Source organism: Alligator mississippiensis, chromosome 4 (assembly GCF_030867095.1).
Source record: "Alligator mississippiensis isolate rAllMis1 chromosome 4, rAllMis1, whole genome shotgun sequence".
NCBI classification, from domain to species: domain Eukaryota; kingdom Metazoa; phylum Chordata; order Crocodylia; family Alligatoridae; genus Alligator; species Alligator mississippiensis.
Genome location: NC_081827.1, coordinates 183,322,984 through 183,349,582, shown reverse-complemented (window position 1 = coordinate 183,349,582; position 26,599 = coordinate 183,322,984). Strand labels below are relative to the sequence as shown.

Here is a 26,599-nt window from a genome sequence, read left to right as displayed (position 1 = left end):
TGACCTCCCAAAAATTCACCTTTTTATCAGCCATTTATAGAAATGGAATTTATTTTTTTGTATAGCACACCTGGTTCTTACAGTACTTTCAAGGGATCATTGGTGTTTGTGGTTACTCTTAAATGTTTGACATCCTCTGATCATTCACTGAGTTTTTCTCTAGTGTTTTGTCAGCGTACATGTAGACTATTAAATATGTTCTGAGGAGAGATGTCTCCTATGGTTTGGTTGTTTGAAGCAGGAATGTAATGGGAGTTTCAGGCCTCCACTTCTCACTCGCACTATTTCTGTTCAGGTACTTTGTGATCAGGAAATCAGTTTTAATCAGTCAGGTTTATTTTTCTTCCTTTGATTAAAAATGTTTCATTTAATGGATTAAACACTATTCTGTAGGTCTCTTAATGATGGAGACCATGTTGTGATTCTCTTTTGGGAATACACTGCTACAGTGTTCTTAGTTTCTCTGAGAGTAACATATTTACTGTAATTCTGTTTTAGTATATGCTGTATAATTAGGTAATTTTTAGGGACCTACCTAAATCACGGTTTTGTGGATTTTGCGAAAAACAGTGGTGGCCGCGATCACTGGGAAATCTGGCAATAGGCCTCGATTTCCCATTTAAAAAAAAAAAAAAAAAAAAGCAATAGTGAGGTAGACTGAGTGAAAGTGCCCTGTGTCTATCAACAGCAAGGGGAAGGGCTGCAACAGCATGCCAAAATCAGCTCTGTGCACTGTGAGTGGGTAGCTAAAAATCTGTTGGCTTGCTGCAACTTAAGTAGGTCTCTAGTCATTTTTAATAAGATAGGCATTACCTCTTACCTGTAAATCTATGGGGGGGGGTGGTTCTTTCAGGTGAATCTACCAGTGGTATAGGTACTGTAAGGGTGATTTTGAATTATAAACAGCACACATCCACACACACATAATATGTACAGCAATGAAAAATGTATACCAATATTAGTAAATATTATTATTTAAATTCTACTACTATTTTTTTTGTTTTTACCATATAAACAACTTGCAGCTTATAAAGAGACATGAAAAGTAAGACATTTTTGTTTTCATATTTTTTTATGCTGTACTTTATGGAAACAGTTTCATTGGGAGACCAGCAAAAAAAAAAAAAAAAAAAAAAATCCAAAAATTTAGTCTGTACGTAGGGTTAAATGTTGTTTTGTTTAATAAACAGCTTACCGGTGCTGTTTATATTTTAGTTTAGTTTGAGAAATAAGCTAATACTTCAAAGACCTTTCTTTGCAGGGTACCACAGGTCTTTCTTTCACCTTCTGCTTTAATTAAATTTCCATCTTCCAGTTTGTCATTACAAGTCTATAAAAACACGGTTATTCCTGATCTCCTTTTATTTGATGTATTTGTGAATTCTGTTCATGTTGAAGGTGACCCACAAAGCTTATTTCCCCAAATAGCACAGAATGGATTATTTCTCCATTTTATTATTATTATTATTATTATTATTTTTTCCATTCTATTATTTTATTATTATTATCCATTTTATTATTTATTATTATTATTTATAAATTTATAAATAAATTAAGTTATAAAAGATTATTTATAACTACTCCATGGAATGGACATAACCTTTACCAGACTACTTTGAGCCAGCTCTGTATTATAACAGAGCTCCTTAGTAGCTATTATGTCAAAGAAATAAATATTTTAAGATGCAGAAGCAGAAACCAGCTGATGACTTAAGTACAGCTGATTTTTTTTTTAAAGCTAAATCCATTTAGCAACCTGCACTTCCCACTTAATTTTTGTTATTAGTTCTATAAAAAGTGTCCTGCAAACCTTTTTAATGGGAGATGTGCTTATTAGGAAGACAAGGAAAGACTGTGTGCTTGCTTCCCCTAAAGTCAAATGCAAACTGTGACATCAGAAAGATTAGTGACAGCTTTATAATGTGAGAAGTTAAAACTGTGCTACTAATAAATCACCTGCAACACATTCATATATTTTATATATAAATTGAATAGTGTAGAGACAATCAATACCAGTGATACAGGTATCAAAATGCCTTGGTGCTGTGCTCAATCTGCTAAAATTAACTTTTTTTCTTAACTTACAATCTTACTCACCAATTGAAAAAAGAAAGGGGAAGTCTAACTAGCACAACCCAAAATGTTCAGGGTAAAAAGTAAATAAATCATTTAAGTCAACTCTATACAAATTTGACCCCAATCAGCAAGGTCTATAATCATGTGCTGGAATTTAAGTGTATGAGTAACTGCACTGACTTCAGTGGTAGTACAGCTTCTTGGCCTCTTCCAGGCTAAGATCAAGTATGACCAGCTACATGTCTTAGATTGCCTTAACATACTACACCAACTATGTACGTATGTAGCTGCCTTGTGGAGGTTCCCATATTATCTTACAACTACTCTACAAAGCCATGTAAATAATCATGATTTTTACTCGGAACCTTTCTCTTTAGCAAGGGCTTTCTTCAGCGTTATCAGGCCTAAGTTTAATAGCAGTGGAATCCTGTCTTTTATAGGGCATTTTTGAAAAATATTAAATAGGAAAAGCCATCTCTTCAATATTTGAAACATTTGAGCTGGGTACTGAGAATATTGGGTAGTTTTTTGTCTCCTCCCCCCCCCCCCCACTTATTTTTATATTTCTCTATTCAAAGTTATTCACAGTAACACTGCTTTGAAGAATGGGGAATTAACTGCATTTTGCTATATGATACAGTTAGCAAATATTTAAAAGCAAATTGTCATTTATTCTTTACCACCTTTGACTAGACTAGCTTTATGTTTTATGTGGCAGAAAGGGGGAATCTTGTTCTTTTTTTAATTGACTCATCTTTGTAACAAGTGACATTAACTATACTAAAGATTTAATAGGAAAAGTGTAGCTAGACAAGAATTGGAATGCTGTTAGATGCGAACTAGTAATTTTAATTAAATAAAATGAAAAAAAACTTGTAATATAAAAGAGACCTTAAAAATCCTAATACTGTATTCACCCAAACCTGAGATGACTGAAGATTTTAAGATAATTCCTTCCCCCCCCCCCAATAATTAGATGCTACACAAATAAAATTTATAATTTTGAAAATAATTTTCCATGTATGGAGTCTGACTATTGGGAAGAGGTTGTCTTAAATTTGCCCCCCTCATTGCTGTAGCAGAGCAAGCATTGGTGGTGGGGGGTGGGGAGGCGGGAGTAGGCAACAGAGCAGTCAGGTAGCCTATCCATCCCCCCACTTGTCCCCTGCCACTTGTCACCTGCCACTTGCCCTCTCACCTCCCTTCACCTCTCTGTATTCAAATCCATGATGAGGGGCTTTTTCCCCATATGTTGGTTGGGGGTACCTCATTTTGGAGTCGAGTAAATACAGTATATGGAATATTGTCAGGTTTTTTCTTTACTTTCATTCTCACTCATATGTTTTGGATATATTTTAAATACAAAGTTAAGAAAAGTTCACCATATTATAAATGAATATCAAGAATTAAAATGAATATAAAATTGTATTTGCCAATGCCCTTTTTGGATTGTAGTTCAATGTTTAAATATCTCCTAAATAAATCAGAAAGAATTTGATAGTCTATTTAAAAAGGTATTTTATGAGTAAGCTTATAGGACTTTTGTGTCTGATTTTTTTTTTTAAAGAAAATTATGTGTTGCAGTGAGTTGTTAAATTGGCGCACTGAAGTGGTTTGCTTATAAAATGGGAAGTACTGCAGTAAGAAAACAGATTTGCCTTTCTGACTTCTTTCTCAATATTGGTGTTCTTTTCATTTAATAGAAGGGGAAGCTGGGAATATTTCTTCTGAAAAGCCAATGGTATCTGATAATGGTGAAGTATCTAATGATCTGCCGCCTCATGCCACCCAAAGGTCTGTTCTTATCTCTTTCTCTTTTAATCTAACTAAAACAGATCTAAAATAGGCAATTAAGTTGAAAATATGGTAGGACACTTTTAATAGTAAATTGCTGCTAATGACCCCAGATGGCAGAATTGTGGACATTTTTTAACTTTGTTTTCATCTAGGTTTTAGCTTTTGAGTTTCATATTATCTCTTGGGTTAATAGTATGCTTTGGGTGAGTTTGGTGATATTTAAAATTTTGTTGTATAGGCTGAGTATAAAGTAACAAGGTACATAATATTAATGCATTTCCCAAATACCATCACAACTGTCCTGAATGATATGGAAATTAAAAGCCTTATTTTTATTTAAAATTTAGGTTTGCTTTTTAATTTTTTTTTATATTTAGCTGGTGCAGTTGTATCATAAACCTCACTTTTGGAAGCCAAATTTCCCTTTTCATGTCACAAGTTATATTGTTAATGCTGAACTTGATGCAACATTGTACTTGAACTTTAAGATACATATGCTGCAACAAAATACATTAGTCCAGGGGTTGTCAATGGTGGGTATGTATACCCCCGGAGATACTTGAGAAGGCCCTAGGGGGTATGCGTGGATGGGGACAGAGTGCCACCACGCACTATCCCCCACTACCCCCTACCCCTGCTCCGCATCTAGCCCCCAGGTACACTGATCCAAAAAGGTTGAAAACCCCTGCGTTAGGCCCTTAGCTGGTGGTAAGATCTGGATTATGTTATATATCAAAAGGGATGCCTGGCAAAGGATTGCTTTATATTGATTTATGCCCAGGGTGCCAAACTCAAGCTTGATCTGGACCATGAGGAGCCTTGCAGACTGGATCCAGATCCAGTGGTGAGGCAAGAGGTGGTGTTCACTGCCATAGTTCCTGCGCTGCAGGGATTAACACACCTGTCCCTTGTCTCTTTGCCACCAACGTGGATCCCCAATGGAGCTCCCTATCCCTGAGATCTGTATGAGCCCCACCTTTGAAATCCCGGGCATATCAGGAACCATATCAGCTAAATGATTCAGCTCCACAGGCTGAATCCGTTCTGTGCACCATATCTTTGACACCCCTGACTTATGCAATGTGTTCTTTCTATCCATTTATAGCCTGATCAAAATAGTAAGTAGCATTGCGCTGTCAGGGCATAAGTTATTTTGCAAGGAAAATGCTTCTGGTTTTTAAAATAGCCCTACTTATTTGTTTTCCTTGAAACTAGTAACTTTAGATGCATTAATTCATTTTACAACTCTGCCTTTTGTTGTTTTAGAAGAATGCCCCGCCCAAGCAGTGCTAGACCAGCTCCACCTAGAATCAAACGACAAGAAAGTACAGAGATTTTACTTCCAGAGAGGTAAGGAAAATGTGTGCAAGATATTCTTATCCTGTCACATCATACCGTAAACAGTGCTAGAATACCAGAATTCATACGTGCATGACTATGCAAGAGGTTGCAATGCTTGTTTTACTATTTCTACAGAAACAATATAGCAACAAGTAGTAAAATTCAGTGCTGATATCCTGAGCCTTTGGAGAGCAGATAATGTCTGCATTTGCAAATTTTGGAACAATAAATTATACAATGGTAATCTAAGCCAGCACCAGAAAAGACCTATGAAGTATTCAGGGAAAATGGAAGATGGAAGCTGCCTTTTAAAACTGTTCCTAATTACCAAAATGGAACAAGTTTTGTTCCTGAACTTTTTCTTAATCCATAAATGCACTTTGTTTGAAAGAAAAAAATTCATAATACTTATGTGACAAAAATACAGGTCTGGCTAATAATCTTAATGCTGGGCTACCATGGAAAATGGCACAAAGTAGTGTTTGCTTCTCTTATTAGAGGGGGGGTGGGGAATTTGTAGTCTCTCCTACCTTTGAAAACATTTGGTCAAGTTCTCAATGTGTTTTAAATTTCCATTATATGTCTTTCAGAAGTGGCAGTGGCAAAACAGTCTCAAATGTGATCATAGACAAACAGAATTCTGATGATGACGATGATCAGTTTGTGGTGGAGGCAACTCCACAGCTACCTGAAATGCCAGAAATGGAAATGGTCTGTTAATGTCACAATATAGAGTATATTTGTTTAGTTTTGTCATTGTCCTTTTCTCATATGTCTTGTCTGAACACTTTTTATTTTAGATCCATTCTCGATTCCTTATAACAAAAAGCTCTGTTGCTTTCTTTTTATATGTAGGAACCAGCAGTGGAGCTAGATGGAGAAGAGAAGCATGGTAAGTTTCTTTGCCTCATTTTCTTTCACCTGTAGCTTATAAGGTATACAGGACATAAAAAGAATCATGAGTAAATCAGAGGAAATAACATAGTGTCTCTGTAGTATTTTGAACTTGTTTATAATTGAGTCTGAGGTTATACAGGACTGATTTATGTATAAGTTTGACAAAACCAAACTTTTCTTACTGTAGCAGAACATACTTCCTATGTACAAGGCAGATCGTCTATAGATCCATCATGTTGGCAGGAGTTAAAACACCACATATACTTTCTGAGTAAATTCAGTTAACTTACTGTGGCAGGTACATCTTGCTAACTCCTTTGAGACAACAGCTGAATATCTCAGTCTTGTGCATCCATCTCTGAGTCCCTCTCTGAGAAGAGAGCCCTAACTGCCAGGCTATAGGTGAGACTGGGGTAGAGACCCTGTCCATCTCTACTGGTGGAATCGTGCTTTTGTGCAGCAAAGAATACTAGGTTCATTGGGCTAGAGAGAAGGAAAGCACGAAAGAAGGATCATGACTTTATATTAGGGGTTGGAAACCTTTTGGAGCAGTGAGTCAGATGTCACTGAAGGCTGCTTCTTCTCTCCACAATGCTTGGACCACCTGCTGCTGTCATTGCAACCTCTGATCCTTGTCCCAGTCAGCAGCACTGACTTATCAAAGCTACTTTTGGAAAAGTGGTTCTAGAGGTTGACATACTCATTAGTTAAACCAAACATCAGTGCCTCAGATTTGAATCCATTTTTATTTTGTTACGCAAGATTTAGGCAAACATCTTCCTTAAATGCATGTATAGATAGCCAAAATGTACTGGTAAGCAAAGGCTTAGAGATCAAGTTATCACTGTATATGGTTTTTACAATACTTAAATTATCCTGAATGGGAAGTGCTTTAAAAATGCAAGAGATTATTAATCTGAATCTGGATTTATAGAGAATGCTGCCTTTAAAAATTACACTGAGGTTTGTAGTGATTAAAAGTAATTTAAAGTAAAGCCACTTATAAACTTTTTATCTCTATCATACACATGAGATATGCCATTTTACTAGAATACAGTTGATGTTAGTCCATGATTCGTTTTTGTTGACTAGAATGAAGTAATCTGCATTTAGTTTAGTTTTTCTAATTATGTAGAACAGTGTTTGTATTAAGCAGCACTGATAGAAATACTGCTCTCCAACAGGTGGGCTTGTAAAACGAATCTTAGAAACAAAGAAAGATTATGAGACATCCCAAAAATCACTGAATTCTTCAGAAAAGGTAACAAGATGATGGGTTCCAAGGAACTGTGAATGTCAAGTATTTTAGTTGTTATCTCTCCGGTGTTTAATGCATACATTTTCCCCCACTTTTTCCCCCCATCTTTTCTGTTTTCGCATAATTTTCAATCCTTGATTTTTCATGTCTCTTTCTCTCTGTTTTAAATTGTAAGTTTCCATATTGGTCTCTATCTTGCATTTTTAATGTATTTCAGTCTTTGTTTGTGTAGCTCTTTTAACAAGTTGTCTGTCTTTATCCTGTAGGGTTTCTTTTCCCCCACATTTTTCTAGTTGCAATAGCCATATGCCTATACTACTAATACTCAGATGTAGCTGATTTAATTGTAATTGAGGTAGCATGAATTTAACAGGACTGCTGCACTATAAGCAAGAAGTTTTATTAATTTCAAGCTGCTCTAGTTTTAATCAGGTATAATCTAAATTTGTATAGCTATATCATAGTGATTTTAATCTTACCTCTCCTTTGGGCATTAGAAGAGCAGCATCGTGTTACCCAGCAACAGTTTTCATAGATTCCTAAATAAAATAGGATCTAGAATACTATTAACCTTATGAAGTAGAGTTGTATCTTGATTCTCTGACACAGCTTTATGAATCCTGTGGTTATCCTCTTTGCAGCCACGGCTAAAGTATATAGATAATATTGCCCGTCTTTTGTCTTCATCCTAAGTAACCTTTTGCATTTAAGCCTTGTCAAAGGCTTATTGTAAATTAATTTCCAAGGGTAGATAAAAGTGTTTAGGTTGACTTTCCTAATTCACCTGCCATTTAGAATAACTACAATAATTTTGTATGCAAATTGATATGAACAATTCCCTTGAAAGATTTTTGACCATTTTAATAACACAAATCACTTCTTAAATGTTGTGGTAGGACAGCTGTTGGCATATCAGTGGGTAAGGAGTCAAACCCCTTGGAAAGCTTAAATGTCTCCAAGTGAATGGAAAATAGGGCAGTAAATGACCTGAAATACTAATCTTATGTAGAGCTAATAAGATTCAGTGTCCTTTTAATTACTATGCCAAAAATGACCTAGTGTTAACTCCTAGATCATGGGATTGCAATCTTGGGGTGGTCTATATTAAGACTGGGATGTTGTTTCTTTTTCTTAAACGTGTCTATCACCACTTGCCCTGCTTTGTAGAGCCAGTGGGTTATCCTATCAGACACTTGTGTTTGTGTTCCTTCCCAGGTTAGGAAAACCTTCACAGTAATGCAGTTAGTCAGAGGGAGGACCATCTTTCTACCTGATTCTTATAGCTATCTCCAACTCCTCCTTTCCTTCCCTTGCCTAGGGGAAAAGTAGCCACAATTTAAATTGTTTACATAGTATAATGAATGCATCTTCAAAACAGAAAGACTATATAATTTCCAAACTGATAATGCTTTCTAAGTGGATTTTATTGTGTCCATCATCTTTATTTTACTTTAAAACATTCTGAACTACAAATAAAGCTTCTGTGGTAATGTCTCTTATAATTAGACAGTTGTAGTGAAATATTATCAGTGCCTTTTAACTAAGAGATCTCAATTGAATATCAGTCTACGTGAATTAAAGAGGTCATCAGTGTTTAGACAACGGTAAGGCTAAATGAGTGATATTGTGGCATGCAGTGTTACAGAATTAATTGCAAGCAGCACACACCAAAAATGATGCTAGTTCCTTTTGCTGTCCAGATGCTACTATTCCTAGCTTTGTAACTAGATGGTGCTGTTTAATCATTGAATCTGAGAAAAACGATTTTGGATAGTTGCTATTAGATCGTTTAGTTTGTTTGTCTCCCATTGCAGGATTGTTTGTTAGAGTATGTTATTCAGTATCTTGTCGGTGAAAGCACTGGGACTTATTCAGTTTCATTTGGGAAAGTTTACAAAACCACATTCAGGAACTTATTTTGGGACTCAGGCTTAATTTTCTTCTGTTTCATTTCTCCCAGTTAAATCCCCATAATTATACTAAATAAATCTGCTTCCTTCTTGGCCTTTAACTTTTTCAAATGCATAGAAGCAGTTCTAGGTATTTAGAGTCAGTAGTGTAACTGTATACTGTATTTTTATTTTTTAATATGGTCCCTTCAATCCTTGTTTTTATTGCTCTTTCTAAAGTTCTTATCAGTTTGGCTATTTGTAATCTACTATAGGTGCTGCTTCAATTATATTTGTATAGAACAATTGCTGAATTTTATGATCCATAAAACAGAATCTTGTATATATTTATTTATTTATTTGATTTTCATGCTGCCCTTCCCATGTAGCTGTAAAATGCATTGGGTTTTTGGGTGGGGGGGGGGGGTTGTTTTGTTTGTTATGGTTTTTGTTTTTTTGCTGGCATAATATATTACATCAAAACTAAATCTCTGTGAGTTATTGCATGAGATCTTTTTGTCACCATTGCTTTTCATATTAAATAAAAGAAGTATTTATGATCCAGGGAAAGAAACCATATTTTTTTAAAAAGTGAGGAAGAAATGATTGAAAGGCAAATTAAATGTTTGGTACCATTGACAATTACTTAGGCAATCAAATTCACAAAAAAATAGCCTGACCAGGTACTAAATTTTGGAAAGGTGTTATTTCAAGTAGACGAGCAAGGATGCTGAGTGTATGATGCAAAAAGAAGTAGTATTAAGTAACTTTTTTGCTCAAGCTCTGTCGTTTCCTCATATGCAGAAAGTAACGTAGTAGGTGTTTGGCATATTTTAGTTATATTAAAATGAATGGTGTGTCTCATCTTTAAGTGACCTTGCATAGATCTTGAGTAAGAAAAGTGGGATTTATTTCTGTGAGATTGCAATCCACAATCCTTTGAAGAAATCACAATCCTTTGAAGAAAGGTAGGTGACTATCACTTCTCTGTGCAATCTCTCAGAAGAGAGAGAAAAAAATATTTCTGTCAAGTCCTGTAGACAGGGTAAGCAGCATCATGTGTCCCGCTGCACTGAAGGCTACGACGACAGCCAGCACACTAGCTTAGATGTTTGATTTCAGACAAATGGACTTTGTGCTGTGTTTAGATCTGAAATCTTTCGGGAAGCAACATCAGACTGAATTTTGGCCATTTTTCCCCAGTTGTCAGATGAATTATTTAATATGTTTTCCACTAAACAGTCCAGAAGAAATATTTGTACATTGTGCAAAAGTATGCAAGAGTTTTTATAAATCAGATTGTAAAATGCAATTTTTGTTTGTCACTTTGGCCAAAAAAAAGACACTAATAATCTGCTTGGGTGCTTTATAGTGTTTGGCAAAATAATGTTTTTTATTACTGAAACTTGGGGAAATATTACTCTGATTTTGATAAAACTATCCATGCTGGTGAAAAATGTTTAATCTATTTAAACTTTTAATTCATTTATGCTTTAAAATCTAGTTTGTTTTTCTGCTAATCTATTACTTAACCAAGATCGGGAAAATTCTTTGCCTATTCGAGCAATATCTCGTGGATAGTATTCTTACTATTGATGATTGTGTTTGATTGAAAATATCAGCTAATCAGTGAGCATGTTTACACACGCATTTACTCCAGCCTAGATTTACTGTGCAGTCAGGGTTTTTGGGTAGGTGTGTACACATGTTGGGACTATGGAGTAAATTTGCTCTCAGTTCCCTGCAGTGGGCACCTACTGCCACTAGGAGGAGCTCCAGACTCTCACTTGGTGCTAGCCCAGGGGCTGGAAGGGGGCACCAGGTCAGGAGACAGCTGTCTTCTGGCCCCAGGGGGCTGCTTGCTGCTGGGGCAGGGATAATGTCTCCCTGTCCTGGTAGAAGGAAGCTCCTCGCCCTGACTCCCTGATCAGTGACACAGGGCTTGGAAAGAGCTGCTGGGGAGGAGCAGGTCCCAGCCCCCTGTCCCTATCTGCCAGTGGGGCAGCTAGCTGGGAATTGTCCTGGTCAGGGGCAGGTTGCAGCCACCTTCAGGCCAGGTGGGGAACTGTCCCCATGCAGGGAGCTCCCAGCTCCTGCTCCGTGATTGCAATTGTGATCCCAGAGTTGGGGCTAAGGAGCTTGTTCCCAGCCCCCGCTCCACTATTGCAGAGCCCAGGCTGCGAACAAGCTCCCAGCTCCTGCTCTGCAATTGTGATTAGGGGAGCCGGGTCTGGAAGCTCTCTGCTGCTGGCTCAGGGTATCATTGTCCCCACCTGGGCACGTAGGGCGGGGTCTGGACAGCTTATTCCCTGCCCAGCTTCATGAGATAAAACTTGTTTCCTGCCCAGCTCCTGGAATAAAGGGTCTCCCAGCCCAAGCTCAGGCTGGGAGATAAGGGTCTCCCAGCCCTGACCATGATCTGGGAGCAAGTGGCTTTGGAGATCCCTACTGCCAGGGCAAGGGGACTTAGTCCCCTCCTGGGCTTGTGTGGCAGAGCCTGGCAGGGAGCTCTCCCACCCCCTGGTGGATGGCTGATCAAGAGCAGATTTTGCTCCCAGTCAGGAGTCTACACGAGTCCTATGTCGCAGTTACTAATACCAAGTAAATTTGCTACTTGCATTTGCATGTAGCAAATTTACTCGGTATTAGGGAGGCTTACTGCGAAGTAAGCATGTGCACATGCTTACTTTGCAGTAAACTATGCTAATGCAAAGTTAAGCATCTCATGTAGACGTGCCCAGTATGTTGTAAAGAAGTGGCTAGTTAACACGGTTGAACTGTATAGATTATTATGTTTTGACTAGAGGTTTTTATACACCTTTACTTTTAACTGCAAATTACAATGTAACATTAAATTTATTAATCGCAAGCTTTTATCTGAAGTACTTTAAATGCACATCACTAAAAAAAAAAGTTATACTTTCTTGAAACATTAATATTAGAGTAACAGCCTATCTCTACACTTGCAAAGTCTGCATGGTGAAACTAACTTAAAATAATATATACAGAATAATATACAGAATTTTTGGGTCAAACAAAAAGGTCACATTGAAAATACACAAGATTTTTTGCTCTTGATTAGGTGCATTCAGTCTAACAAATTCCTAAAAAGACTTCCTAAATTTATTTGGTTAAAATCTGACCCCATGTTAAACAGAGAAAGAAACAGATGTTATACTTTGTATTCCACTCCATTTATTTGATATGTGAAAAATGTAGGCAGGCTATTAAATTATGTTTCCAGCAAGTGTCATCACAGTATTCCCATCTTTACAGTACCAAGAGGGTTTGCAGCTCTTTTCTTTGTTTTGTTTGATTTTTAAAGGCAGTTTATTGAGGTTTTTGCTAGGAACAAATGACATTGGTTTAATCATTTATATAATAATACCTTTCACCACAAACATTAAAAAATCTTATCACTTAAAATATCTATATCTGTCTAGATATAGCTAGCTAGCAAGATAGATTGAGATATATACATATATCGATATATCTGTATATTGGTTTAGTCTTAAAGTTCCTCAGAAAAAATTAGATTTTTTGCATTAGTTCATCAACTGCATGCATGATGCAGTGAATGCACATGCATTTAGTAACCTGTCAAGTTAGGTTAGAACAAGTGGTGTGATGCAGGCTGCTCCTTGGAAGCTCAAACTTATCTGTAGCCTAAGAGAATGCTTATGATGGGGTTTAACTGTTAGAATGCATCTACCCTCTGGCCATACTGAAGATAAAATGTGTCATAGTGATGCTCAGATATTAGTTAATATATAAAGCTCCAGAAAATCTGGTGACATGCTTTTGATACGAGTATAACAGATGCATTTCTGAATGTAACAGCCTGCATGTGGTTGATTAACTTCTCATTATGATATCACTGGATGAAAAAATCAAGTTAATGGAAGAGACTCGAATCAGTCTTGCTGGTTTTCCTTGTTCCACGTCACTGTAACCACATCTCTTAAAAATACCATGTAATCACTAAATAAGCATTGCATGTTTTGGATGTGGAAACAAGGTTTTTGTATATATTATTGACTGCTTGTGTTGAAATAATACCTAAAGACCTCAGTCACAAGTCCTAGCTCATGTGTGTGGGTGTGTGTGTGTTCACAATTGGGCACACAAATGGTCCTCACTCAAAATAAAAATGGTAATCCCTGCATTGAAAAGCTTATACAGTTTAGATGATACAACAGGTGGATACACCAAGTGCACAGGGTGAGGTGCAAGGTAACATGAAACCATTATATCTGGATACTCAGAAGGGTACACGGAACATCAGCTGCCTAGTGTTAAAGCTTTTTTAGGCACCTTGGCAGGAATGAGTTATAAGATTTATTTGAAAGAGGAAAGAGTGTCTTGAAAGAAAGTTTGGGAGTCCCATGTAAGAACATTCTGCTTATGGAAAGCTTGTTTCACTGACATAGGCAAGGCTATATGAGATGGGTAAGATGAGCTAAGCCCTGAGGGGGTTTGAGTGTGAAGAGAAGTAATTTGTGTTGCAATAGAAAAGGGATAGTTAGGGAATGGATGCAGCGAGAAGGGAAATAAAGTCAAAGGCCACAGACAAGTGTTCATTTCTAGCAGTAAGAATGTTAGAGAATTTCTTTTGCTAGAAAAATAGCCTAGGAGTTGAAGCATACATGTCTTTTAACCCCCTGGCTGGAGAGCTGTGCAAATGAGCTCTCTGGCCAAGGGGCACTAGAAGCCTGCTCCCTGGGCCACCCGTGCCCTTAAGAGAGCATGTTGATTGACAGCCTGTCCTCTGCCCTGCTTGGGAAGGGGGCATGCTCTCAGTGGGCAGCCCCTAGCTTTTAAATCACCATGTGTGCAGCCCAGATGTGGTTGGGCTGGTCTGCTGATTGGCAGGAAGAGGGAAAATTTTCCCTGCAGGGTTCAGATCTTCTATCAGAATCTCTCTAACTTTCTTGAGGAAGAGCCAGATCTCTTCCACCAGAAATCTCTTGAATGGTGTATGCTCGCTCTCTTTCCATGCCTGGAGAAGGGCTTTTCTCTTGGCACAAATGGCAAGCCAGGGAGTTGATTTTTTGCAGTATTGTTTTGAATGGATATAAGCGAGAAATGTGGGCATTAAGCCCAAATAGGAAGAGGTTGCAGTATATGAGGTTCAGGGTAATGAAAATATAGATCAAATTTCAGTAGTGTGTGGAGAGGAAAAGCTAAATCATAGAGGTGTTATGCAGAAGGTGTTATCTAGAACTACTACACAATTTGCAAATTAGTGCTGATTTATATTTGCCACTTCAATTTTATACATTTTATTCATATAGTTAGCTACCTTTAGAATTGTTTATGGGTGTGTTTGGAGGTTCAAGTCTTAAGATTTTACTAAACCCTGGCTGAACATTGTGGAAGGTGTTTCAAATTTGATGCCAACTTTTCTAGAAATTAGATCAATGATCATAGATCCTACATATTAAGATTAACACAGCACAATTGAGCTTGGGAGCTATTTTCACATTTAAAAAAAAATTATTCTTCTGTATAAACTTTGCAAAGTGTACAAAATGTACTATATACTACTATAAACGTTGCAGGTGTTAATGCAAGGGTTTCTTTTATTTTTTGGTTTAAGAAATATCCCTGCTCTTTTTGGAAATTATTTTTTTTTTCTTTGTGGGTTCCAATTCAGAAGATAGTAAAATTAACTTTCATAATTTACGTGGCAGAGAACATTGTATCCCTAGCTTCTTGGCTTTCTGCTCAACTTGATACCTGTTATGAGCAGAGAAAGCATCCTATTCATTGAGATATGATTTAACATATACTATTTTCCTCTCATTTCTGTGAACAGGTTTCTTGTGGTGATCCCTAGTGGATAATTGCAATCCACTTGAAATGTAGATGCTGTAAAAACCAGGAAAGCAAACCGTATTTATAATGAAAAAAATATTTTATACAGTAAAAAACCCACCTTTGTTTGTTTTTGTATCAAGTGGATCAAAAATGCTTGTCCCAAAATTAGATTTCTTTTATTCTGTGTATTAAAATGGTTGGATTCTGTAAAAGTATAAAGTATTTTATGGAAGTAAAAGAAGCCATACTGGAATATTGAAAGGGACTGTAGAAATCATTAATTACTTAGTGCATAAACACACGAACAAGTTACTACTGGGTAAAAAAGGGTGGAGACTTATAGTGTATTAGATACTTCTGGCAACTGCCCACATGCATGTTCTAAATACAGTGAATGGAAGTTAACTTGTGACATTTGCCCCTCAGTGTGTACCTGGGTATCCACTGTTGACATCCTGAATTCTAGTCCTCATTTAACTTTTATAGTAATTTGTTTCTATGTGCATGTGCTTTTCTTTGATCCCTGTTTAAGAGCCGTTAAATTTAAACCAACAAGTTCTGTACTTAAAATTAACTAGCCAGCATTTGACTAGAAATAAACCTAACAAGCAAATGAAAATTTCATCTTTCCTAACTTTTTAGGCTGTCAGGAATTTCAGATTTGTTTAACAACATGGACATTGTAAATGGATGCTTTGTGAATAAGCCATTTGCAGAGCTGTGCACCCATAAAGCTTATTAATTTATCATTGATGAGTTAGAGACAAGTAAACCCTGTTATTCCTAGTACCATTGATCTTTTTCTCCTTACTGATAGAGAAACAAAACTTCTACTTTTGATTCATCAAATCCCTGAATCCAATTCCATATTGCATTCTGTTCTGATTGACGTTAATGAAAAGGCAGACCTTTATCCCAGGCATCCAAAATAAAGATTTATCTTGATACCTAATGAAAAACATGAAGAAAAGGAGGCACATTGGGCATATAGATGTGATATATTTTTTTACAAAAGGATAATTTATTGATTCTTGGGCTTCTGTGAATGTGGGTTGGTAGAGGTATATGGTCAACATAGACTGGAACAATTCTGATTCTGGAATTTTCCTTAAAATGGAATATATACGCTGTTACATATTTGCGTAAAATGAACAGAGATGGCATTTAGTATTTTACCACCCATGTGGCTTTGTAATGATTTATAAGAAAGACCCAAGCAAATTTTTACCTGAATTATACCTATTACATCAGAAATAGCAATGTAACTCTGTGTTTTGTAAATTAGTTTTATTCAGTAGGCAGCCTTCCTTTTGCTTTTTACAGTAACAGTTGTCTGTCAAAAACTCAGCAGTCTACAGGCTCATGATAACATGATGCAGTGACATCTCATAATAGAGGTGCTAAAAGAAAAGAAGGAAACATAGACTGGTCCAGCTGCAGTAGAATTTGAATTAGGAATCACTAGTATAGTGCATGACTACTGAGATATTGACCGTTTGCTATTTTTAAAGATGGTCTAAATCATTATATGGTTCCATGGACTTTGATACTGAACGTGATATTTAAAAAACAAAGAAGAAAAGGAAAATGAAAGCGTGGGTCAATTGGAAGGTCAGCTAACCTTAAATGTCCTATTTTTTAATGCCAGTTTTAAAAAATTGCATTGTACAGCTAATAGTGTATTGTGAGTACATGAAACTTAAAGGGTTATTTTTTTCTCTGCTAATGTACCTATATAAGAAGAGGTCTTCCTTCACTGTCTTATTTACTTTCAAGTTTTCAAAAAGCTGTGTTTAGTGTATAAGATCTCAATTTATTGACTGATCTATTTACCAGCGTATTTAAATGTAGCAGTTTTACTTATCCAGGTGGATTTTTGAGAGCTTTTGTTCCATTGCTGCTGATGTCCAGTTGTATGGCTGCTCTAACTTCTAGGTTCTAGAGTGATAATTTATTGTTACAGGAGAAAAATAGTCTTGAACTGCTACCTTGTAAAATTAAAAATAAGAAAATTCAGAGATTTCATGACAATAGTGTTCACATAATTTTGTCCCCAGGGGGTTCAATAAAGCATGTCATGGGGAGGAAAACCCACTGTCCCTTCATCCCAAGGATGTGTTAAGATCCTTGGGAAAATTCCACGTACTGTATTACAATTCAAATGTGGTTAAGCCCAAATAGGTAGATAGAGTGCAAGACTCTTTATCATGTTGTCCAGGTTGCCTGCCTTCTGTTGCTAGGGCCAAAGCCCTTCTTCCTTATTGATTGCAAGACTAAACGAAATTAACTCTGACAAAAATCATTTATTCAACTCCTTATGGGGATCACCAACATAGTGAAGCATTATAAAATCTCTCTTTGAACATTCCCCCTAAAAAGCTCAGGGGGACAAAACTGGTTAAGAAAGCAATACTATCAACTTTGCAGTACAAATGAGAGTGAACAAACTGGCTGTTGGAAAAAGTACCTGAGTATCCTTAAAAAGTTGTACAGTATGTAATGAAACACCTGCTTCTGAGGGAGAAGTACTGACCAAATTAAAAGGAATTAAAACAGGTATTATTTTTAACCATTTAGCCGTCACTCCTGTAGCACTCCAGTGACTTAGGAAGCAAAGGTCACAAGTTCAGTGGTATTCATTGCCTCAACTGGATTCTTAATTAAACAAATTTAAAGTTATAAAATCACAGTAAAGTCAAAAGTCCCACAGTTTTCATTCACAGTGTGTGTGGTAAAATACAAGCATCAGAAGTAAGTAAATCTTAGTCTTAAAAACTTAGAAGTATTTTTCTAAAATATATATCTGAGTTCATCAGTAAGCCAAAGGCTGCTGAAATGTGTTTGGCAGTAGTCCCTGCTGCCTCCAAACACAGCTGAACAAACAATCCACAGCTTGCATAGGAAGAAAGGCCAATCAGGTAGGAGGGCAGTAGGGGACAGTATGGGAGATTTTGTGTCCCCATGAGATGCACACAGACTGCCACCTCTGTATTTACATAGACTGTAGGAACTGTGTTTAGTAATTGATTGATCCCATGGCTAGGATGTTAAATATCTTTCTAGTTTCCTGTGTACATTAAAGAACTAAAATGAATTCAAATATACTTTCACAATGCACAAACATTTAACTAAAGAAGAATTCAGTGTTAGAACCCAAGCCCTTTGGCTGTTGACCTTGTTTGTGTAGAAAGAAAGATGAATCAGCAGGAGGGACTGGAAATGTAGGAAAGCTCCGTTGGAACAGGTTTATTATAACCATGTTAACGATGTGTCAGCTAAGGTCAGATGGGTCTTTTTGATTTAGTGACTTTTGGTGCACATTCGCCTGTCTGAGCTAAATACAGTCTGTTGGGCTTCTTTTCTGAGTGATTATTCACGCAGATTCCATACTAGGTGTGCATGGTGTTGCACGTGCATAAGGTGAAATGGTTTTTGCATAGCAGTGTCTGAAGTCATATCCCCAGCTTGCCTTCCCTTGTGGCCACTGTATCATAGGCTATAAGGGGTAGGATAAACTTGACCACCATTTAATTTGGCCTCATTTTCTGAGTCTGCAAGGTAGAACACCAGTAGCACCCATGTTCTGTGACTGTTTGACACAGTTTACCTTAATTTTTCCATGGAGTAAATTAGTATTAGAAACTTTGATTGTTGACTTTAAGCAACTTTTTCTCTCTAGATAGTTTTTCTTTCTATAGTTCCTCCTCCATACAAAGGACTACATCTTCTGCAGTGGGAGATTCCAGGTCATTGCCCATCTTGCCCACAAACAATAGTCTGCTTCCATTGTTTTTGCTTGTTTTGGGAGGTCATAAAGGAGCACCTCAGTGTGTGTCATTCATTCAACAAAAGAACCCTAAGAACCGAGAAACAATATTTCAAACTGCTCTTGCTCGAAGTGTGTGCAGTCTCCTACTGGTAGATCAGACAAACCAGAAGCAGATCACTCTTACCCTGGTTTAGTGCAACCAGGTGGTGGATCAGTATCTAGCTCCTGAGCTGCCTCTCTGCGGACACTTCTTCTGCACCAGCAGTTATTTTAGAGAGGATAGGAAGGAACCCAGCTCCTTTGGCAGTTCAAGGTGCAGGTCACTTTATATAATCTCAGGTAAGAGATTCAAGATTCTTTCTTGGGCTTTGTTCTCCAAGTGTAATAGTTCTAAGTCTTATACTGGTAACTAGTACCAGTATCCAAATGGACATTGAAAATTACTTTAGACTTCAGTGATGACATTGTATTCATTGGCAAAGATTTCGGCACCCAAACTTTTAGTCACTAGTTGTCTTTTTCTCAGCATCAGTTGTGCCCTTTGCAGTTTCAGAGGACATTGTAGCAGTGGTTGCACTGGGAATTCTCATTCCAAAACTCTTCGTGTCACCTGATCTGTCTGGTTTTGGTACTAGTCTCCTTTTAGGAGCATGTGACAGAGATAATCTATAAACCCTAGTTTTTAAACTTCATTAGACACAGTACTAATAGATCAGTTACTCTGGATCCAGACCCCACCGTGTTTAGAAGAGGTTTGCTGTTTTTCTTCTCCAGACCACAGTAGAAGTTCTTCCATGCTTTACTACTTCTTCCTGATAGTTTGCCAGAGCCAATGCTGGAACTTGCACCCAGACCCAATGTTGAGCTACCTGACGTCCTGAATGCTGACTGGATGCCTTTGTTTAAAGTAACTGCTTATGTGAAGTGCAAACCCTTCTCCTGCATAAAAAAGTCTTCCACCAGACTAACATATGACTAATATAAAATGTTTTCTTTTTGCGTATATTTAGCAGAAGCCTCTGCTTTTGACTGCTTCAGTACTGCCAATATCAGACTGGTTATTTGCTGTGAACCAATCTGCCTGAACCCACTGCCTGAGATGCCATCACTAGATTTTTGGGACCCCTTTTCATAGCAACTTGCTCTCTTTTGTCACCTGTGTGATGGCTGTTACCTCTACTAGAAGGCTGGGTGAAATCCAGGCCCTCTGCCAACTGTATTGCTTAAGAACAAAGACATACTTGGGCTTCATCCCAAGGTGCTTCCCAAAATAATTTTTGATTCCCACTTTAATTAATTAGCCCAGCTTCTATTTCATTTCCTCCAAATCCTCATTCTACCCCATGTAATACAAAATTGTATACTCAAAATTGGGTTAGGGCTTTTCATTTTTATTTGGACAGATCCTCTTCAAGTTTGTGGCATTAGCAGAAAGGGTTAAAGGATGACCTGTAGCCAGCCACCCAGTAGCTGCCCACATTACCAGGAAGAATTCTTTGGGTTGTTCTGTAATCCTTTCAACTGAGATACAAGCAGTCTCTTTTTCTGCTTTGGGTGATATATCAATATTAGAAACTTGTACAGTTCCTTGTACAGCTCTAGTCACACATTTATTTCTGTTGTTCTTTGTTATTTCTGTTGTTCTGTTGTTCTTTTAGATTGGGTGCCAGGTTCCAGTTACAACTGCCCTGCAGTCCCTCTTTAACTAGGAAACCATTTCTGATCTCCAGGCTTGCAGTAACTAAATGTCACCTATGTAGAGTGTAATCTTTGTGGACTGTTGCTCAAAGAAGAGATCATAGTTGCTTATTTTGGTTTATGTAGTTTCCATGACCACTCCTTCCTTTCTAATTTGGAATTCTATTGATAGGGATTCTTATTAGGGAAGGAACTGAGTCCTGTTTGAGGGCATCCTGTCCTTTTCATGCTTGGCTACAGTCATTATGATAGCCTGAAGAGGGCAGATGGACACTACTATTCAAAGAGAATCCCATTTTGAACAGGTGGGACTCAGGTATCCAGCTTGCATTAAATGCCAGTTGGATTCCTGTCTCCTAAATTCTTTGAAAAAAGAATGGTTACTCTAGAGCAACAGTAGTTCTTTGAGATGTATTGCTTAATTCCTGATTCCACTTTAGATGTGCCTGGCACTGTGGAGATGCTTTAAAAACCTCACCTATTATCCTTTTATGTAGGTTTGTTTTTTTTTTAAATCTTGATTCCTCCAGACTTGCTATAACAAGGTAACTTAGATTTCAAATATCCAGTAGAGGGAATATCAAACGGAAATGACATTTCTATGCCCATCTCCTGCTGAATATCATTTGGAGCTGGGTACCTGCACTGTTACTTGTACCTTTACAAAACATAAACAAGTGCAACCTGCTGCATTAGCTTCATGTTGCCTATGCCAATCCATCTGAACCCTCTAACTTCATGTATAATTACTTATAAATACCAGATCTTCTCCGTCATCACTCTCCTGCCAGTTTCAACAGGCATGATATTTAGGCAATTCATTCTTTCCACCAGCATATTTAATTATTGGGTCTCAAGTGCTAGGTTTTATCATGAAGGACCATCCCAGCAGCTTTAATGGGGATGGGGTAAAGATCAGGCAACGGAGGGACTGCTTTCTGGACTAGAATGAGCTGTGAGCTGATAAGCTCTTTTATGCTAAGTACTTTTCTGCCTGGATAAGAATTTTGTCATTCCTCTAGGAATCCTTCTTTTCCTCAGTTCTTACAGAATCTGTCCATATCAGATGACATTGAGAGGTGCTAGTAGGGCCAGGAACAAGCACCGCAGTAAAATCACCTGGACTAATGTCTTCTGTTCAGTAGGAATGTCAAATACTCAGAATACCTTATTCTGGACCAGCTATTTAAGGGGCTGCTGCAAACTCTTCAGACCCCTGCCCTCTCTGAAGTCAGTTAAGTATTACCTTCTTAAGGAATCCACTTATTATTTGTATTTTCCTTGTTAGTTTAGTTGATAGGGCTGTGGCCTGGGGGAAGATTGGTTCATACTGTACCGTTTTCTCCCACTATGTATTCGAGTGCTTCTCAGTTTAAGTCTTTGAAAAATATCTTCACTGTTTGTCATTTTTCAGATTGCCAGCCAATTTTAAATAGATTTGTAAAAGGACAGAAGTTAGCACTAGCAGAAGAAAGATAATATTATATGCACTTTATGATGCACGTATATTGTGCTGTAGCCAGCATCACAATCTGTGGTACTTCTGCCTCTTCACAAGTACCATCTTAAAAGAATATCATTCACCTTCCTACAGAGCTTAGCAGTTACAATTTCAGGATTATAATGATGATGATGATCATCATCATCATTATAGTAGTACCTAAGTGCCAAACAAGAATCACGTCCCCTTATGCCAGGCACAGTACAGTGCAATGCCATCCTTGTTGCAAAGTACTTGAAAGAGACCCAGGATGGGAGAAGTTTTGTAACACAGATTGTACTACATGACAGTAAGTTTCATGCTCCACTTTCTGTTGGAGGGAAGGGGGATAAGTATTGGGTAGTTAAGAAAGGATCAAGTAAATGAAAAGAAAAGGAAAGGGGTTTGAAGGATAGAGTAAGAGAGAAAAGGGTAGGGGGCAAGTGTGGAGCAAACAGGTAGTAATCCCAGAACAGAGCAAGTCTACTTAAAAACCTAGTTTTCTGCATGTCCATAGGTTTCTGCTTCAGTTGTTCCTACATCTGTATCTGATCCTGATTTTTTTTGGCTGTATTTTACCTACTTTCCACTAGTGCTTTGACTACTTCTACAGCTGTTCCTGTCACTCTGCATCCTATTGATGCTCAATTGATCCTTTTGAATGGGCTTTTATTTTTTGGACAATCAGCTCCCATATATTCAAGTAAACAAATTGGAATGCGTGGGTAACGGCTATACTCTGCAGTGGAGGCCAGTGTGTTGTGGGCAGTAGGGTGCTTGGTTTGCACTTGCCGTATTATCACTGCCCTCAAACAACTTAAAAAAGCAAAACCGTTTTGATCTTTGAAAGCAGAGCCAGGAATGAGGATGCTGCAGAGAAGGTAGCTTCATTGGAACAGAACAATAAGGAAAATAGTCTTTCATGCTTGGATTGGTTATCAGCAATTCTGTATTGCTTTAGGCAGCAAGGATGCTGTCTTTACATCTACAGATATTTTTAAATAACTAAGGTTTAATAAATGTAATGTTGGTGCTAGAGAATACACTTGCTGCTTGCTGCTTTACAGTACTGCTTTGGCTTCATTCCAGCCTGCCAGAAGCAACATGTTTAAAAACATCATTGGGCATTATAAAACCATCTTTTTAGTTGCTACTAAATGTTCAACACTTTTCTTGACTTCATGCCTTCCTTTTTATTTTAAACAATCAAATTAGGAGAAGCCATTTCTGTCAGAAGCAGCCAGGAGAAAAGAGAAGGACCTGGTATCTAAAGAAATAGAGAAGTTTCGTGGATCTATTCAGACCTTGTGTCGGAGTGCACTTCCGCTTGGGAAAATCATGGACTACATTCAGGAGGATATGGATGCCATGAAGAATGAGCTGCAAATGTGGCAGCATGAGAACAAGCAGCATGCTGAAGCTCTACAAAAGGAGCAAAAGTAAGGCAAATTTGGGGAGGGAGTGCTTAGGAATAAAGTTGATTTCAAGCTATCTGAGGTTACTGTTCCAAATTGCTGTTTCTGTATTTCCACAGGCAGAGCCAATTTAACTTACTTTAAGAAGTAATATAGTTTGTGATAAATTTACTTAAGTTTTGGTTTTAACCCAAGTTTTAATCTTTTTAGGTCTTCCATTATGGGAAATGAGTTATGTGGCAGAGATAGAAGCATCTGAAATGCATGAGATCCATTGTACTAGATACTGTGTACATACGCGTGCACATGCACACACACACTCTAAAGGCAGTGTCTGTTCCAGAGAGCTTGCAGTCAGCATTTCAGCCAAGAATGCAAGTGGTGGGCAAAGTAGACAAACAGAGTAGTATGGACTGGGAGGATAAAATAATCACAAAGGAAAGTAAAGCTTAAGCAAAAAGCAGTTTGAAGCACAAAATTATTATTAGCCAGTGAGCCATATAGTAAAACATTGGGGCAAATCTTCAGCAGTATTCTTTTTGTCCATGTTCATTTTTCCTTCAGATAGCTCACTCTAGACTTTCTCTCTTCTGGGGAGGTTGGGTACAATTTAGAAAATCTTTGAGATTTCCAAATACTTCATGTACTGTCTCAGAGGCATGGGTAATGCAAAACAGACTATTTTTTTCCAAAATGTGCTCTTTGTCTTTTTCAGAATCACTGACAGTGCTGTGGAACCCTTAAAAGCAGAACTGGCAGAGCTGGAGCAGCTGATTAAGGACCAGCAAGACAAGATTTGTGCTGTGAAGGCTAACATTTTAAAGAAGGAAGAAAAAATACAGAAGATGGTTCTTAGCATTAACTTATCGTCAAGAAGGTGAAGAAGAGAAAAATGAAGCATTGTCCTGATTTATATTTCTACCAAATAAAGACAGTAAAGGAAAAAAATAAAGCTAGTAAGAACAGTGACCTGTACAATTTCATATTCTTACATTCTACTCACTTGTTGTAAGCTTATTACTGATAAAACCAACCTCACAACTCAGATATTACAGAATGGTCAACATACCTATTTTGAATATGTCTTTAGACAGAAGCTGCTGTTGTTTGGTTATTTTTTACTTCCAACACATTTCCTCTCCTTGGCCTATTTTTATAAATATCTGCAGCTTATACCTTCATGTTTCCCCCCAACTCCATCCATTTTGGGTGATTTTGAACAGGAATGGAATATCCTGTTGTGAGAAATGTTTTTAGCTTCTTTCTTTCTTTTTGCAGAAATGTCTGAAATCCCTACAAATCAGATGGGTCTGAAATACCTTCCATTATTTACAAGTCCTGAAAAGAAATCTGTAAAAGAATGCTTATTGATCTAGAGCTAAAGCTTTGTTTAACTTACAGCTCCTTATGTTATCACAAGGGTGATGTCATATTTTCATAGCTATCGAGGAATATTATTAGGAACCATATAAGAAACCATACAATCATCACCAAGCAAGGGATCAAAAGTATTTTATCTGCACAGGTGTTAATTCCATTTTTATTGCAAATGTTCATTGGAAAAGGATTAATTTAAGCACCCATTTCCTCCCAAATACATGGTCATATAAGTTTTTATACATGAATAATTCCACTGATCTTAGTTAACTACAGATGTCTGTAGTGCTTTTCTACTGACCTCTCTAGTGCACGGTGTGTGTAAGGGCCCAGCCCTTCCAATTCATAAATTGGAAAAAAACCTATTCAAATATTGCATAAATCATTGCAATAAAGTCGTCAGAAATATGGAAATTTCTAGCACTGTACAAACTTTTAGGCACTTTTCAAGATTTTTTTTTGTTTACAATAACATTTTATGTTCCCATTATTTATTGTGTAAAACTACCAAACCATTTTGCCTTTTTTGTCGAGAAATGGGCATTTTGTGGCTTCTTGACCTTTTTTTGTATTCACTGCTGCAAAATGTGATTTACTATACACTTTCAAACTATGGACATCAGGCTACAGAAATTTTAAAAAAGCATTAAGGATTTAAACAGTTCATTGCATTGTTTTTGCTAAGTATGGACTAGATTAATGCCTTCAGCTATGGTCTAAATTGTCCACAGAACAATGTTAGTGTGTGAGCACTTTCTAGCTTTAAGTTATTTTGATTCTTTACTCATTTTTCCCTTGATTGACAGATTCCTCACTATAATGAGAGTTTTGAGGTAATAACATAGTACAGTTGGTTGAAAAGAATATTCTCTTTCTACTACACTATTACTTTACATTTTTTTTTAGTGACTGGTATAAACAAAATAATCGCATTAACTAGGATGCCATAATGTTTTTCTAAAAAAAAAGCTGTGAAAAACTACTTCATATGATGTGGAGTTCAGGTCTTTCCTTATGATGAGTCCAAAAATGGAGTTAGGCTAAAAGAGAGTAGGATCAAGTCTTCTGTTTATGCTAAAACTGTGATGCATATGTTGATTGGTACTTGGAGGTGAGTGTCTTAGTTGTTTGCTTGCAACATGGTTTATCTTCAGACTTTCCCTGTCAGTCTTCAGGATTGCATGTATGCTTTGCATCATTTGTAAATATGGCTAGGACTGTTTGTGCAAGACTCGCATTCATGCATTGTATGTGAGTAAAATTGTACAAAGTAGAATATCAAATTGTATCAAAAACTTATTTTTCTTTTATGTAAAAAATCATTAAAAATGATCACCTATTTTTCTATGAAGTGTTTGGATTGTAAAATTCACATTTTAAAGACTGATAAACTGTATTCAAATGATCTTTCTGGGGAAAGAAAGTGATCTTTTTTTTTTTTTTTAATCCCCTTCTTTGGGGAAAAAAAATATGGCAGCGAAAAATGTGAATTGTTGTTGGTCTGATAATACCTTCATTATGCTGCATTACCAGTAAGTCACAACAGAGAGATTAGTATTTATCAAAAATCTGCCAAAGCTTTAGTAATGAAGTTTGTTTGAGAACATTTTATGTTAGATGCAGATGTTTTTATTAAACAGATTGTTGGATAGTGGCTGGGTCTGGTGGTCTACTGACAGTTGATTGTGGCTGTCATGTTGGTTTTGAAGGTCCCTTTCTTTTGGAGTTGGGATAACTGCAGAGGCTGATTACTTAGCCCCTGCAGAGCTTGACTGACTCATT

The 26,599-nt window shown here is 37.2% G+C and overlaps 1 protein-coding gene across 6 annotated transcripts in view; it reads left to right on the top strand.

Annotated features, from left to right (window-relative positions):
• The window catches only part of TRAF3IP1 (TRAF3 interacting protein 1), an 81,146-nt gene extending 54,978 nt beyond the window's left edge, over positions 1 to 26,168 (top strand). For 5 of the 6 annotated variants that reach the window (XM_059727160.1, XM_059727159.1, XM_059727156.1 and 2 more), the window contains 7 exons: positions 3,780 to 3,870; positions 5,140 to 5,223; positions 5,805 to 5,925; positions 6,070 to 6,106; positions 7,296 to 7,372; positions 23,241 to 23,464; positions 24,156 to 26,168. In XM_059727160.1, the coding sequence (XP_059583143.1) occupies positions 3,780 to 3,870; positions 5,140 to 5,223; positions 5,805 to 5,925; positions 6,070 to 6,106; positions 7,296 to 7,372; positions 23,241 to 23,464; positions 24,156 to 24,321 (800 nt within the window). In that variant the 3' untranslated portion in view covers positions 24,322 to 26,168. The remainder of the gene's footprint in view (positions 1 to 3,779; positions 3,871 to 5,139; positions 5,224 to 5,804; positions 5,926 to 6,069; positions 6,107 to 7,295; positions 7,373 to 23,240; positions 23,465 to 24,155) is intronic. The other variant, XM_059727157.1, reaches the window with a different exon arrangement.
• The last annotated feature ends 431 nt before the right edge of the window (positions 26,169 to 26,599 follow it).